Source organism: Drosophila simulans, chromosome 2R (assembly GCF_016746395.2).
Source record: "Drosophila simulans strain w501 chromosome 2R, Prin_Dsim_3.1, whole genome shotgun sequence".
In the NCBI taxonomy this organism is placed as follows: Eukaryota; Metazoa; Arthropoda; class Insecta; order Diptera; family Drosophilidae; genus Drosophila; species Drosophila simulans.
Window position 1 is genome coordinate 5,369,106 of NC_052521.2, and position 15,672 is coordinate 5,384,777.

The 15,672-nt window shown below is 44.5% G+C and overlaps 2 protein-coding genes and 1 long non-coding RNA gene across 5 annotated transcripts; 2 read left to right on the plus strand and 1 right to left on the minus strand.

Annotated features, from left to right (window-relative positions):
- Nucleotides 1-364: 364 nt before the first annotated feature.
- Nucleotides 365-2,546, plus strand: LOC27207080 (ornithine decarboxylase 2). Its single transcript, XM_016182833.3, has 6 exons — nucleotides 365-760; nucleotides 1,064-1,221; nucleotides 1,274-1,571; nucleotides 1,630-1,878; nucleotides 2,205-2,273; nucleotides 2,330-2,546. Exons 1-6 carry the CDS (start codon nucleotides 491-493, stop codon nucleotides 2,465-2,467), a joined length of 1,182 nt encoding a protein of 393 aa, XP_016026429.1. The 5' UTR covers nucleotides 365-490; the 3' UTR covers nucleotides 2,468-2,546.
- Nucleotides 2,547-2,855: 309 nt separating this feature from the next.
- Nucleotides 2,856-7,511, minus strand: LOC27208840 (slit homolog 2 protein). 3 transcript variants are annotated; one of them, XM_016184393.3, is made up of 9 exons: nucleotides 6,834-7,511; nucleotides 6,119-6,652; nucleotides 5,832-6,054; nucleotides 5,635-5,771; nucleotides 5,400-5,552; nucleotides 5,163-5,343; nucleotides 4,937-5,076; nucleotides 4,679-4,857; nucleotides 2,856-4,314 (listed from the first exon to the last, which is right to left on the minus strand). In XM_016184393.3, exons 2-9 carry the CDS (start codon nucleotides 6,498-6,500, stop codon nucleotides 4,297-4,299), a joined length of 1,413 nt encoding a protein of 470 aa, XP_016026430.1. In that variant the 5' UTR covers nucleotides 6,501-6,652; nucleotides 6,834-7,511; the 3' UTR covers nucleotides 2,856-4,296. The 3 variants fall into 3 exon arrangements, with proteins under 3 accessions (XP_016026430.1, XP_016026432.1, XP_016026431.1); XM_016184395.3 differs by having other exon boundaries at nucleotides 4,536-4,857; XM_016184394.3 differs by having other exon boundaries at nucleotides 2,856-4,857.
- A 3,399-nt stretch (nucleotides 7,512-10,910) lies between these two features.
- Nucleotides 10,911-15,571, plus strand: LOC120284415. Its single transcript, XR_005543656.2, has 3 exons — nucleotides 10,911-12,468; nucleotides 12,560-13,150; nucleotides 13,440-15,571. It is a non-coding gene; the product is annotated as an uncharacterized LOC120284415 (long non-coding RNA).
- The last annotated feature ends 101 nt before the right edge of the window (nucleotides 15,572-15,672 follow it).

The following is a 15,672-nucleotide window of genomic DNA, read 5'->3' on the forward strand; positions in this document are numbered from 1 at the left end:
GAAAAGTATATTTCGTAGCTGGGTATTCATACGTAAACAATTTTGTATCTCACAAGTGAGAGGGTAATGATACTATAAAAGTCAGTAGATCTGTCATACTTTTCGCTTATACTAAGTCACAAAACTCACATATCTTAAAGGTGTTATAAGCGAAAAAAGAGCAAATTAGTTAACCTTCAAATACTTCTTAAGAATCACTTATTATAAGATAATTTGGCTAGAAATCAACCGTGCAAACTGGAACTTTCATGGTTCTAGTTCTATTTTCTGAAGTAAATTTAATAAATTTGTGTAAACTCTTGGCTTGTAGCATAATTTTCGGATGCGTAGACCTTAAATTAAACCGAAAAACAATCCATCCCGAGTCCAAAGTCGTTTTGGTGTATGTATAAATAATGTTTTTGTTAGTGACAAATAGATAATCCCAAAGGTGGGACTTTCTGGGGGCAGGCAGAGCACATTTGTATCAGTAACAAACAGTCTAATCGAGATGGTGAACGGAGACCTGAGAATACAATACTACGAGGAAGAGCTCAACATCCGCAAGGTTATTGAGCAGGCAGACCTAGAAAATCTGGACCAGGCCCTCAACATCTGCGACTTGTCCAGCCTGGAGCGGAAGCTTCGGCTCTGGCACAAGCTCATGCCCAGGATTGAGCCCCACTATGCCGTCAAGTGCAACGACGATCCGGTGGTGGTCAAGTTTCTGGCGGATCTCGGAACTGGATTCGACTGCGCCTCCAAAAACGAACTTAAACTGGTAAGTACGGATGTACTTTCCGAGTATTGGGCTTGGAGTATCCAAGCTTCCAAATTTGACATCGACCTTGAATAGATTGGTTGTGTAAATCCAAAACAAATCAAATCTAAAGGTCGTAAGGTTCAAAACGACAATTATCAGTTGAATTTGCCAAAATAAATGGCAAAACAAATGTTGGTTGATTACAAATGCGTCCACCTTCGATCAGTATTGAATCAAAAGAATACACTTAGATTTATTCTGAGACCCATTTACAATTTCCTATGTCATTTCTCTATCCATTACTTCCATGTACTCCTTCAGGTCCTGGGATTTGGTGTTTCGCCTGAGCGCATTATCTTCGCACATCCCTGTCGTCCTGCTAGCCACTTGAGGTACGCCAAGGAGCAGCAGGTGGTCAACGGTACTGTGGATAACGAGTACGAAATTTACAAGCTGAGGAAACACTATCCAGACTCCAAGTAGGTCTATACGTATATGAGCTCCTGGTAGTGATATGTTTTATTATTCCAGCCTCATCGTGAGGTTCAAAAGTGAGGCAAAGAAGGCGCTGTGCCCCTTGGGCGACAAATACGGATGCGATGCGGAGGCGGACGCCGCAGCCCTAATGCTGCTGGCCAAGGCCTTGGATCTGAAGGTAACCGGTACCAGCTTCCACGTGGGTTCCGGATGCAGCGAGGTGGAGGCCTACGATCGGGCCATCGAGAAGGCGGAAAACATCTTTAAGGTCGGCGAGCTGATAGGTCACAAGATGGAGCTATTGGATGTTGGCGGTGGCTTTCCTGGCATTGATGATGAGATGTTCGAGGAAGTGGGTACAGCAATTGCCTAGGTTTCGAGCTATTATTGATGAAACACATTCCTTATAGATAGCACAGGCGGTAAACACATCGGTGGAGCTGCGTTTTCCCGATGAGCGTGTCCGCATAATTTCCGAGCCAGGACGTTTCTTTGTGGAGGCCGCCTACACATTGATCTGCAAGGTGCATGCCAAGCGGGAAGTGCGCAGCAAGGATGGCAAGCTGGACAGGATGATGTACTACCTCAATGATGGAATCTTCGGAGCGTTCGCAGGAATGTTTTACTACCCTGAGGAGGTGTCGCCCGAGCTTTACTTGGTGAGAGAAGTGACCCCCAGTTGTTTTAACCAATGTCTTTCTCACAAAAAGAAAAAGAATTAATACTATTCTCCCATTTAGGAGAATAAACGATACACTCGAGTATATCGACATTAGGATACCTATTACCAAAGACACTAGAATTATTCTAGTTATTCTAGTGTCTTTGCTATTACTAAGCTAAGCAAAGACCAAAGACGATGATATTGCCCATTAGAGGCATTTAATCAGTTTGCTTATAACTTTTTAACATGTAGTTTAACAGCATATGTAGTTTACCTTTGATTTTAGTAATTTAAGTAATAATCAATGTCCTCCAATTCCAGGACGAAGCTGAGAGCTTGCCAAAACTCAAGTCTGTGATTTGGGGACCCAGCTGCGATGCTTTGGATAAGGTAAGTGAGTTTCTAAAGACTTGCAATATAATAATAAGTCACCTCCTTGACTTCAGATATCGGACTTGCTATTGCCCAACTTGAATCCGAGCGATCTTTTGGGCTTTCGCAATATGGGAGCGTACACCATGCCCATTGCCAGTCCCTTCAATGGATTCGATGTGCCGGAAACCAGGTTCTTCAAGGCCAAGTAACTTTACCCTACTCTAAGAACAATACGTGTTATGCTCAACTTATAATTAAAATTTACAAATATTATTTCATGGATTCAAATATGCAACCTGCATTACAGCGATAGCCTTTAATACGCTTGGGATAAATAAGTCTCTATTTGGAAACAGATAATATTAATATTTAAAATAAGGGATTTGCTGAGAAAAGAAGCAACTGATTCAACAAAGTATCAACCAAAGAGGCGAAGGTGCTCGAAGGAATTCTTCAGGGTTTTGAGGAGGTATCTTCAGTTCTAAAAGTAGTTCAATACTCAGCAATTCTATGGGATTGCTGCAGAGTCCTCTAAATGATCATGTGTAATTAAGACCCCGCTTTTTCGAAGTATCACAATGTAAAGAAAACTCTCGCTTGCATTTGTAACCAACATGGATTCTTTATTAGATAGATTCTCAGATTGCTCACATGGAGAGCATTATGCAAGCCCAGCTTTCGATGGGGTTTAGTGTTAGCAATATTTTGAAAAGAACAGCTCTAGCCAAAGGAAACTGACCCGAATCGGTGGTGCGGCGCATTCTCTTGAAAATATTTCCGGCCCGAGCCCGCTCCCGCTGCACCACTGCCCACCAGTGGGTGGCTACTGACCTAAGCCACCGTGTGGTTGGAGTGCTGGAGTGGGGTGGGGGATCGGGCGGACTGGGGTGTCAGTGTCAGTATAGCTAATCGGATTACAACTTAGTTTGCGTAGACATAATCGAAAAGGTACGTATGTATGTGTGTATAAAAGTATATGTATAAAAAATTTCAAAAATTCCACTCTGCATACACGCTGCATTTGCTTAATTCACTTCTTGCATAAATATATCAAACTTGTCAGATGCCTCAAAAATGTAAGTAAATTCTATAAAATGTCACTATATTAGCTGTGTCGAGCCATCCGAGTGTCTTACTACTGGGAGCTCTTGATATGTCACGATATAATATAACAATATAACGATATGCATTCTCGACCCCTGTGGGTTGCCCCTTTTTGGTTTAAGGGTTATAGGTTATGGGTTATAGGTCATGTGGAATGTGGAATGGGGATTTCTTGGGAGTTTGCCCGTGCTTGTGGCAAATAAAGAGTACAAACTACTTATTCCATAATCAGTTCTTGGTGATTGATGCAAATGAAATTCTTACTTTCTCTTGTGCTTTCCCTCCGTTTCGCCCGCCTCTGGCACCCAAAGTGGAGCCACATTTGGCCATGGTTGCTGAGAATTGGATAACATTGGACACATGGACTCGCGGAGCTTGCGAATTTCGACTGGGTTTCGGTTGGGTGCTGAAGGTAGGTCTGGAAACGGGCGGAGGGACTACGAAACGCGTTAGTAATGATTGTATCTCACAACACCGACGACAAGACGACGATAGACTACACATAATAGATGGGCAAACGGAGCCCTAGGCTGCACAGATAAACTCGTGCAGATTAACGCGAGTAACAACAAAATCCCTCGCTTAAACGTAACAATATTCTGATATGTTTGGGTTTCGATTTTGGTTTAGATTTCTGTTTAGGTTTCAGTTTTGTTTTTGGATTTAGTTTTGGTTTTGGCCTCCGCAGGTGCACTGGTGCCTAAATCAAGCCTTACATCTAAGCTATGTCCGCGGACAAGTGAATATCATCCCAGCATTCCCCTTCTCGTCGAGCTACTGTGCACGTCCGGAGCGGAGTGCAGTGGGGGATGGACCGGTTAGTGGTGGTGGTGCCTCTCCAGGGGCGTCGTCTCAGCAACTTTGCTGGGGGGAGGCCTGCTGCTGGTTCGAAAAGCGTGCTTTCTGAGTCTAATTACTGGCAGAGTTGCATAATTCACGGATTCCCTATAATCTATAAGAAAACATACAATACAACAACACAGAATTGGATTGTGGGGGGCGTACGAGAGGTCTGTGATCTGGGGTCTGGGATAGCTTTTTGCATTTTTTGCTTTGGGTGGTTCGTTATGTGGCAACCGAATCAAACCGAATGGAACTGGAGGGGCGACCGCTCTGTTTTCTGATTCTATCACTGATCACGGGTGTGCAACTGAAACTGAAGCTGAAACTGACCCACATAGAACATCGCGTCTAGCTGGACAGCGGCTAGATGCTTAGACGCTAGTCAGAAAGGCCACGCTACACACGGCAATCTGGGCCAGGATGTTCACTTGCAGGATCCGCATTAGACCGCCGCTGGTCGGCGAGGGACTCACATTGAGGCCGGCGCAGTGCATCTTCTCGGTGGGCATGGCCTGCACGAAGTACTCGCGGTTGTCCAGCGACATGTGGCACAGCGGCTTCTTCTTCTGCGACATTTCGTCGTCCTTGTTCTTCAGGTCCTCCAGCAGCTTGGGGAACCAGGTCAGCTCGCAGGAGCAGTTCAGCGGGTTATCTGCGCGGGTAATTCGGATTTGGATTAGCTCGGTGAGTTGTTTTAGGTGTTTGGATGGGCTGGTGTGCCCATGACTTGCCGGTGATATCGATGATGCGGAGGGTGTCGATGACGGGCTCCATTATGTCCTGCGGAATGCGCTGCAACTTGTTGTTCTGCAGGTTCAGCGTTTCCAGCGAGTTGAGGTTCTCGAACAGAAGACTGGGCAGAACCTTGATGCTAAGCAAAGGAGAATATAATAGTTAATGTAATATAATAGCAAAAGGGGAATTTCAGGGGATTTCGATTTTAGGGGAGTATCTTACTCGTTCTTCTGCAGGTTGAGGAAAGTCAGGGAATCTCCGAAGCCAGTGAATGCATCTTCAGCCAAAACATTGATATTGTTGTTGCGCAAATCCAAGTGGCGAAGGCGGTGCAGTGGACGCAGTGCCTCGCTGGGAATAGTGTGGATCTGGTTATCACCCAGGCGCAGATATTGCAGGTTCTCTGTGGATTCGGAAATTAGATTAGAAAGTGGATGGGAAATCCAAAAGACAACCCACCCTCCAGTCCCTTGAAGGCATCCTTGTCAATCGCACTGATCTTATTGCCCTCCAGCTCCAAGGAGTTCAGCAGGGTGAGGTGACTAAACACATTGGCAGGCACGGTGGTGATCATGTTGTGGGCCAAAATCAATGAGTCCAGGCTCTGCAAGCCTGTCCAAATACAAAATAAGAACGTTAGCAATAGTGCGGAAGCCTAGCAATAAGCTAGCAATGGAAGTTTAGCAATAAGCACCTTCAAAATCGCCTTCGCTGATAGTTCGTATCTTGTTCTCCTGAATCTCCAGTTTCTTTAAGGTGCTCAAAATGGAAAGAGCTTTCTGCGGGATATTGGTAAGATCGTTGCCACCCAGATTCAGACGCTTGATATGGCTAAAAGAAGAGGTTTGATAAGCGCAATGGGATCGCAATTAATCGACCGATTAAACTTACTCCTCAAGTCCTCGGAAAGCCTCGGGATCGATCTGTGTGATCTTGTTCTCGTAGAGCGTCAGAATCTCCAGGGTCTCCAGTCCCTCGAAGGCATTGTTGTGGATCACGGTGATTTTATTGTGGTTCAGATTAAGGATCAACAGGTGGAACAGGTGTTGCAGAGCCTGCGAGGGCACCGTCTTCATTTGGTTAAGGGACACATCCAGCTGCGTGAGTCCCGCACCTGTGAGTGCGGCAAAGAGAAAAGATTAGGTAACCCCACTTCCAACTGTTGTCCAACTAGTTACCCAGCGAGCTAAGGGCATTCTCCTCGATGGCCGCCAGGCTGCTGTTGTGGATGGTCAGGTGACGGATGTCCAGGGCCAGGAAGACGAAGCCCTGTAGCTTGGGCAGATTGTTGTGGCGCAGCTTCAGGTAGAAGATGATGGGACTCTTGCCCTTCAGCGTGCCCATCGACTTGGTGATGTGCGCCAGATCGGTGGTCTCGCACAGGATGTCCAGCCCGTTCTTCTTCACCGTGCAGATGCAGGGCGCAATCTCGTTTTGCTCCGGACACACCTGAGCCTGCGGTGGACCCTGGCCGAGCACCTGGTCCATCACGAGCACCTGCAGCAGGAGCACCACCGCCACGGCCATCGTGCTTCCCGATTGCAGCTGAATTCCCGCCATGCTGAACACCTGCTGGTGGTTTGCGATTTCGTTGGGGCGACTGTGAGATGGGGTGAAGGATTTCTTATTCCGCGGCAGAAAGCGTCACTGTCGTGACTGGTCGCGGATTCCGATGCTGGTGAATGCTATCTACAATGGCTATTGCCGTAGCCCTGTGTGCGAAAGGAGAAGAGGTTAGGGGATTCAATTGGCCGCACAATGCGCGCTTTTATTTGGGTTGTGTGCCCGCGGATTAAATATAAATTGCCCGCAATTGAGCTGTCCGTCCGGCCGCTGTGGCTAGTGTTGCTACTGCCGCCACTGCTGTTCCTCTCCGGCCCAGGGTTCTCTCACCTAAATGGTTTGTCCGTCCGCTGCTGGCGAGTGCCAAATGAAACATGCCTCCAGTGGGCGCGGGATGCAACAAAGCCCGTCCGCCAGTCCGCCAGGCTCTCCCTCTCTCTCTTCGCAGAGTGGGATGGAGTGGAGCAGCTGGAGCCGCACGCTCTTCTCGCTTTCTGGGGTGGCTATGGGGCGTATGCGTAATGGCTGTGTGCCAACTGGGTTAGTGTGTGTGTATAACGATGTAACGGAAAATCGATACGGCGACGTCGGGAGGTTGTTGAATGGCCCGTTTGTTTGTATTTGTTGCTTCGCCTCTAACTAATTCAACAGTCCTCGAAGGGTCCTTTGTTCGCCTCAGCCTTTATCGTCCAGTTAGCCCAGTATCGAATCAAATTGAATCGAATCGAATCGAAGGCGCTTTTCCCAGGTCTCTTCCACTGGATTCCGTTACATCCACTGAAAATGGCAAGCCAGGATCCGTCTAGTCAGGCTATAATCGCTCTGTGAGGCTATCAGCCCTCCGTGCAATGTATCAATCCTGTTGCATCCTCTGCGAAATTCCACTGGCAAGCCCCCGAATCCTGAATCCAGAATCGGAAAATATTTGAAACGGTTCGAAGCGACAATCGATGGAAAATGAAGCACGTTTGGTTGGCAAAACCGACGATGGCGGACTGAGGCTCTCAGCGTGAAATTGAATATAGCACCAGAGTTGACTATCGGGGGTGGCTTGAGCTTTTCCAAGCTCAGCGAAAGCTCCAATCAGCGCTCAAAACAATCACGTAGTGACTCCTACTTGGGAATTCACGGCTGTTATCAATCGTTAGGTTCAGTGGCTGTCGGTGCATCTTTCTAAAAAAAAATAAGGTCACAGATTTGTTTTGCAAAAATAATTTCAGTAAAAAACGTACAGCGCAAATTGCACTTTATATTAGAAATATGCAGTTAATTCTATATTTCAATGTTATCAGTATTAAACGGATTAGATTGCAGTTTTTATTTGCATTTAAGTCAATTATATTTCATCTTCATTTATCATTCACAAAATCATACATTTTAAAAACTAAAGCTTTTCCTTCAATAAATTAGTCATTGTTATTTTTCCATTGTTTTGTAAGAAAATAACGAAACCTTTTCTACATTGATCACAGGTCAAAAAAAAATTATTTTGTCAAAAATTTTAAAAGCAAAGCAAAATAACGGTATTGTGCATAACTTAACAATCTTTTCATTTTTGATTTGCAAGGCTTACTATGTAAAACGCCACCTATGGAATTTTACATGAACCGACCCTACAAATGCTGCTTACTGCTTGCTTAACAGCTTATTTCCGGTAACTGCTTATTGTCTACTATAACTAATGTTATTATAGCTGTTATACCATAAACTCTAGACGTACTGCTAGATGCTATAAAACTAAAACTGCTTCTTTCAAATTCTGTTCTTAACGCTGTTATGTTAGACATAACGCTGTTATGTTAGACATAACAGTTCCTACTGCTTTATTATAATAAATAAAGCAATCAATTTTTTTTTCAATCAAACTAAATATACGATTTAAGTTCGTGTGCATTTTAAACGGTGTTATGAAGTCGGCAAGCAACATTTATTTATAAAATATTTGATGCAAAATGTATGCTTGCAACTATCTTTATGACAAGTATTTGAACTTGAAGGAAAGCCAAATTGATATTTAATATAATGTTAGGTCAAACCAATGTTTCGAATATATTGATATCGAAAATTTCTTAAATTCAACAAAATATAAAAGCGTAGGTAAAATCCAGCACTACGTGAATCTACAACGAATGATTATTTATTTCAATTACTAAGAAAACAGCATCCGAATTGGCCACCGTCAATTGGTTTGCGAACTCGATATTTGTATCTCGCAGATGAGCAAGTGAAAGGGTCATGTTCGAGCCCGACTTTCACTGCGCCAGCTGACTGCTCCACCAGCAGCGTATCCTTTGATGCCACTCCTGATCGGGTTACAGCAGCACGTGGGCGTAATTTTCTCGCAATTAGGATGCGATTATCATAATACGAGCGACGTCGTCGTCGTCGTCGTCGAAAGGGTAATTGAAGAAGCGAAAACCTGGGATATCCCTGCCACATGGCCACGTGCCTGCAAGACGCCTTCGGCCGGCGCAAAGTTTCAATTTGATATTCCTTGGCCGGTCGAGCAGCGTCTTGGGGTTGTTCCTGGATTAAGTTCGATTCCTATTCTGTGGCACTGTGGCTTTGCTCGTCGACAGGCGATGGGAGATTTGGGATGTGCGGGTGGAGTCCACAGCCACATCAGCATACGGTCGGACTTTGGCTGCGACAAAGTGCAAAATCCTTCACACTTTGAAGACTGATTGACTTCTTATCCTCGAACGGATTTGAATGGAAATTGTGTTTCGCTTCCCTGCGAGGCTAATGGGGGGTGTGCTGAGCTGCGTGAGGAGCGAGTGTGAGTCCTGAATAAACAAACGGAAGATAATCAAGATGTAAAACACAATCCGGCGGGGAGGGCGAGGCGGTTGTAATTCAAAACCAAACAAAACCGTCGTGGAATCAAAAGGCAAAGCGATGGCAAATTACAGCGTTACAGTTGCAGTTGCCCCACGAAAAAACGCTAAAGAAGGGAAATGGGAGGAGGGGGAGGGGGCTGGGAAAGCGTTGCTGAAAAATTGTGAAGCGGAATTTCGCAATTTCACTTTGTACTTGGAAAACTGTTATTAACTTAATGAAGGAGTGTTGTGCGCCACATTTACCTGACACGTGATTCGAAGTGAACCGGAAGCTGAGCGGCCCACAAAGGAGCTGCGGCCCTCCACTTTTCCTCATTTACTCGCTTTTTTTTTTAATATTTTCCATTTTTTCATCTGTAAGTGCGTTAAGGTGAGTACTTAACGTACTGGGAATTATACTTAGCGAGCTGGAAACGGTGTCATCATCTAACCTAGTTATTTGTAAATCGTATTGAATGTAATGATGCGTAATGAAATTATTTATGAATTTATATAGAAATATATTCAATAATGTTATTAATAAAGACAGATTTAAAGTATTCGACTATAAAATAATAATAATATAACCTTCTTCAGCAGGTAGCTTGTTCCAAAATACAATAAAAAATATCAGAATTTACACTGCTGTTAAAGAAATTTGCATACTTGACTGAATTGACTCCAAACGAGGTAACAAATTGAGCAAACAGCATTTCACCTCACCACTTTAAAATACCCTGAAAATTATTTAATATGTGGCGAACACAAATTAAATAAAATACTTCTTATAGGATTGTCATTTATTATCCTTGTCCTCCTTATCCTTGTTCAATAGCTGCTTTGTGAAATTCCTGTTATTTTATGAAGAAAATAAACTGGCAACACATGTTCAATATAATTCCATAATAAATTATGGCGATAAGTAGCCAAGATGTTGGCTTATCGACAGCATGCGCTTTTTGAGTCACTTCTGAGTAGGAGCCTAATTGGGTTAGATGCTCGAAGTATCTCTATTCTGCAAACTTTCAGCTGCCTTCCTGCAGATTTAACAGCAGCTAACAAACCGAATCCGTCGGCTGCTGTAATTAAAACAAAGAGTGCGTTCAGCACACAGGACCCCATCCCTCGCACTTCCTTCCTCCCCTCCTCTTCGTCCCCACGTAGTCCGTGCAACGCATATGCAGCGCAGGACTGCGTGTGTGTGTGGCAGCCTTGTAACCGTATCTTTGCATTGGCGCTCAGATGAAGCTCATCTGGCAAAGTGGCAGGTTAAGTAAACAGTTTCATTGTGCGAATTCAATTAAAATTTATTCAAAATACGTCAACGGCAGCTACTCAAAGCTGCTACTTCTGCCGCACTCGGTGGCGCTGCTGCCTCTGCTCCGCTGCGCTGCTGCTGCAACAATGTCGAAATGTATCTGTGAGATACATTCTATGTACCGCTCTCTCCCTCTCGCCCTGTCTCCCTCCCACCGCCGTGCGGCTGCCATTGGCAAAGGGGGCGTGGTAAGACCTCATCCACGCCCCTGCTGCAGTGCGAGCGAGACAACCGTATGGCGGAGGGCTGCCAGGCAAGTGTATATACGCGCACAAAGTATCTGTGTGAGCACGCCAGTGGGGTTGTGTGCGTTTGCCACTTGTTATGTTGTTGCTGCCTGCACCCCCCTCCCCACACACACACACACACACACACGGCTGTAACTGCTGTCTTGGCAAGTGGTGTAAATGGCAATTTGTCGGCGGACGACGGACGACCGCATGGAAGTCGCCCCCGCACACGGTAGCCGTGTAGATACCGCGTCGCGCTGACAGCCGCTCTTTCTCGCCGGCATTGGCATTCGGCACTCAACTCTTGGCCTGGCCCGCTCTTTTCTGCCATATCATCGCCGTCATCATCGTCGCGATCATCATGCCAGCACCACCCCCGCCCTCCGCACCTCTCCCCCCGCACCAAAGAGTATCTTATTATCCCTTAGTGCGAGGAAACACACCACCTTCCCACTTACTCACCTGTGCTACCTGTGCTCTGTCAACCCATTTGGACGACCCATGAAATACATTTGAATTCATAAAATGCAAAATGTAACACCTCGCAGAGTAAAAAATAGATTCAAATTTAGGCAGCCCTTTCCCCAAGTTTAGCGTCCACTTTTTGGGCAGACGAACTTACAAAATAATGTAGTGACGCTGACTGAAATGAGTTTTTACAATTTTGTACGCTAAAGTAAGACATAAGTATAATTATTGTGCTGTAAATTTTTAATATGAAAACAAATAAAACTTAAATGGTGAACAAAAATATTATTATTGAAAATATTTAAAAATATCAGAATAACCTAAACTCATGAATTTTCATTTTTTTAATGCTTAAATAGTGTTAACACTTTGCACGTTGCGTATGGCTGGCTGGTCACTATTCTAATGTTGTTTTTTCATTTAAGTAACGAACTTTACTTTCACATGTAAAAATATTTCACGTTTTAAATATGTAAACTGTTAGAAAAATAGGAATAATAAAAGCACATAAAACTCGGCTATTGCTCCTTATCAAGAATATATATACTTTATAGAGTCGAAAACGCTCCTTCTGTCTGTTACATACCTTTCAAGGAATCTAGTAAACCCTACTCTACGATTAACGATTATATTTATACTTCAAAAAGCAAAAGTAAATTATCCATAAGTGTTTTTGATAAGTATTTAAAATGCATTCAAAAACTTAATTTTAATTTAAAATTATTATAATTGGATAAAAACTTAGTTTTATTAATAATATAACCGTTCAAGCCTGACTTATTTACTATATTCATTCCTTTAAAAGGCTCCTGCCTTACAAAGCAAATCTATAGCAAATTATAGCAAATCTATTACACCATGCCTATAATAGTTTATCCAAAATAAGAGTCCTTAAAAGCCTTTGAAGCCCTAAACGGAACTATCCGAGCGTGTTTAAAGTCCTTTTCATATGACATCCTTCCGATACGATTTGCCCGGCGCGAAGGACATTGCCGGTGACACGACCAACAATGGCGAGTCCAGCCCTCTCTTTGACATTGATGGGCATTGACGACGCTGCTGATGGGATGGTGATCATCAGCGAGAGCGTCATCATCAGAGCCGGGAATGTGGCAGGGAATGACGATGAAGTAAGAAGGAGAACGACATTTCCAGCTAACGAATTCAATTGAGTTGAATTTTTCATTTAAGGTTTATTTAACTTTTTTATTCCATTTCCAGCCAGCGAGCAGGAAGAGCCGGCCGCAGGGATTCGCACACAGCGCTCGAGATGAGATGAGATGAGATGCGATTCGATGCCATGGGATGATGTGCGATGAGATGATGTGATGTGAGATGCGATGGAATGGGATGGGATGGGATGAGGTGCGGTGCGGAAGCATATGAATGCGGAGAGTGCCCATGGATATGGATGGATGTGCGGTTGTGCCAATGGCGGCAGCTGGGCCGAGCACTCGAATCCAGTCGGAGTACAGACGCAGACAAACGCAAATGAATTTATGCCTAATGGCGGGATTGTTGTACTACTTTTTGCCCCCGTCGCCGTTGCCACATCGCATTGTTGTGCTGTGTCGCTGTCAATATTGAGCTTGATTATTAAATGACACATTATGTGATTTCCAACATGTTCACTGGCCACCGAGGACCGGGAGCTCGAGCTCGAGCTCGGCACGGAGGGCGAGAGTTGGACCCAGTTCCCACTTCAAGCCCAATTCAAAGGAAGCCAGAAGGGGCGTCGTCCCGGTCCATCTGTTCGACCCATCCGCAGAGCAGCCAGTTACATGGCATGGAAGTCATTTTGTAGCACATCCAGTACGTGAGCTGATTGCAATTGTGAAAAGAGGCGTCTGTGGGATGGGGTTGGGAAGTGGGTAGTACGAGTGCCAGGGAGAGGCGGTGGAGCAACTGTGAAGGGGGTCAACTTTTCGGAAGCAATAGTGCAGCAGCTGAAGTGGAGATACTTTGGATCGAGGGGTTTTAATAGGGCTGTCATTGTATGAGATTTATTACAGAAAGATACAACAAATTAAGAATAATTGTGTATTACTTTTCCAACTGATTAATATTTAATTCTTTTTTAATCCATTTCTTTAATTAATAGAAACTGCTTGACTCCTGAACATGCCCCTTCGCAAAAGCCAACTACGTCCCTGGCCAGTGAATTCGTAATGTTTTCTTTTGGAAATGGCGTCTCCGGGGTGTTAGAAACCACTCCCACTCCACGCCGCCGCCCACTTTGGGCAGCGAACCACCCCGAATCGAGTGGCAACAGAAGCCGAAATGCCACAAAAGCCGTGTTAGCGCAACACTCCGCAAAAGACCCTGCCCAGTTCAAACTTTGCCATACAATAAATTGAAATTGCGCACATTATATACGAGTACATGTGGAATGGAATGGCATATTCCGGGGGACAGGCTCACGCCCTTCGGATGGCAATGTAATGGCAGCCTGGATGGCCACATTAAATGGCAACAATTGCCATTCGCCTCCCTCCCATCCAGAGCCCAGATCCCTGCCTGCCTTCGGATCCTGCCCAACGGGTCACAGGCGAAACGCCTATTGTGCGCCATAATGAAATTAAAAAATCAGTTACTGTTGTGCCATGGGAAGGGAAGGGAGGGGAAGGTACATTATGCCATTAGCAGAGCCATGCCTGACGTCCAAACACAAAGCACACGGCACAATACCACGTATTCCATTCAAGGCGGACAAATCTGGAAAATAGAAATAAGGTGGCGCAAGAATTGCCCTATGTGTGCCCCTGCCACGCCAAGGCAGTTGGTTGCCTTACGAGTTCGAATTACAGCATTTGGCATAATCTGAAACCAGTCGGATCCCACCGACGACTGCAGCCGATGAGTCAATTTACATAGTCCGACCTTTGGGGTGGCACACTAATCACTTGTTAGGGGTTGGATCCTCCGGAGGGAGGGAATTATGTTACCATATTTGTATGAATTAACAAAGCTTATTATGATAATCCTCGCGGTGATAGGAAGTCTTCTAGTGAAACGTTTAAAACTAGCTTGAATTCGAAATATCACGAAATGGTGTACAGATACTTTAAATAAGATATAATATTTAATCTGTATAATGTACTACGTACATGTGATCAAACTGGGATATCTTTTCACTAGTACGATCTTTTTGAACCTCCGAAATACAGTTCTAGTTATATTAAGTATGTTCTGTTGATGATAAGGTTCTCATTATGATCAAATTATACTAGTCATCTGATTTATTCATAGGCGATAAGGGTATGCATATACAGGTACACCTTATCGATGGACTTCTAAATCCTAAGCAGCTGGTTAGAACGCCTTTTGCTGTTTCATTTCCATTTCTAAGCCGCCTGCATCCACAAATCTCCTTATGGAATACTTAGCCTCTTCTCAAATGGCCAGAGATTTTCTGACTTTGATTGTGGACTCGGCTTGCTCTCATTTTACTGCCTTTGCCCACATCCTTCTTCGTGATTAGTTTACGGCTTTGGAATTTGATTTGTTGTCCTTTTTTGTCCACGCTCTTCCATTTCAGTTTTTTCCATTTCTAGCAGGACGATGTTATCAATCGATTGACTTGGACTCCTCCGCATCTGCGGCTTTGCCTCATTTCCGTTTCGGATTTGGAGTCAATAAGGAAACCATCCTGGTCTGGACCGGCCCGGATCCAGTTGCCCTAATCCCGGCCTGTCGGCGGAGAAAGTTGCTGTCCACGGCGGGGACTACGGCAAATGCAATCAAATGCGTTTAATTTCATTGCTGGCCCAATGTTAATTACAATATTATGACAGTTCTGCGGCTCGCGATGAATAATTATCACCTCATAAATTGCGACAAACCGCAAGGCGGCACTTACACATGGTCAGTAGCCTCTGCCCGAACTCAAGACTGCGGACTGTGCGGAGTGGGGAGTCGGACCCGGGTCGGCGATGATTAATCGCCCAAGTTAGTTGAGTCGCTGCCGCCAAATGCAATCAACGGGCCACAGACCCGTGGGCTCTAGAGGTGGCTGCGTGATCGCTCGTGAGATGCGTGCTAGTCGTGAGCCCCGTGAGACACGACATATCCTGTTACCCGTACGTTCTTAAGAATTATAATTCTATAATTATAAGCAAATTTACTTCAAATGGCTCAGCGTTAGGGTTTTAATAAACAGTTTGTCAGCTAAATCTCAAAAAAAAAAAAAAAAAAAGGAAATGACTAATCCCTTAAGTTAAAATGGGCGTGAGTTAAGTTTTGAGGTGTTCTATGTATTCTATTCTTACTAATTATTTTTATATGGAACTACATAAGTCTGATCGGATTTGCCAGTTATCGCAAATCGAACTGTA

Bases quoted from the DNA above. Each gene is read 5' to 3' on its own strand.
- LOC27207080 (XM_016182833.3), top strand. From the start codon at position 491: ATGGTGAACGGAGACCTGAGAATACAATACTACGAGGAAGAGCTCAAC. The intron at 761-1,063 runs GTAAGTACGGAT...GTACTCCTTCAG, and splicing joins CCAAAAACGAACTTAAACTG to GTCCTGGGATTTGGTGTTTC. The intron at 1,222-1,273 runs GTAGGTCTATAC...TTATTATTCCAG, and splicing joins AAACACTATCCAGACTCCAA to CCTCATCGTGAGGTTCAAAA.
- LOC27208840 (XM_016184395.3), bottom strand. From the start codon at position 6,500: ATGGCGGGAATTCAGCTGCAATCGGGAAGCACGATGGCCGTGGCGGTG. The intron at 5,344-5,399 runs GTGGGTTGTCTT...CCGAATCCACAG, and splicing joins TGCCTTCAAGGGACTGGAGG to AGAACCTGCAATATCTGCGC. The intron at 4,858-4,936 runs GCAAGTCATGGG...TTACCCGCGCAG, and splicing joins CCGCATCATCGATATCACCG to ATAACCCGCTGAACTGCTCC.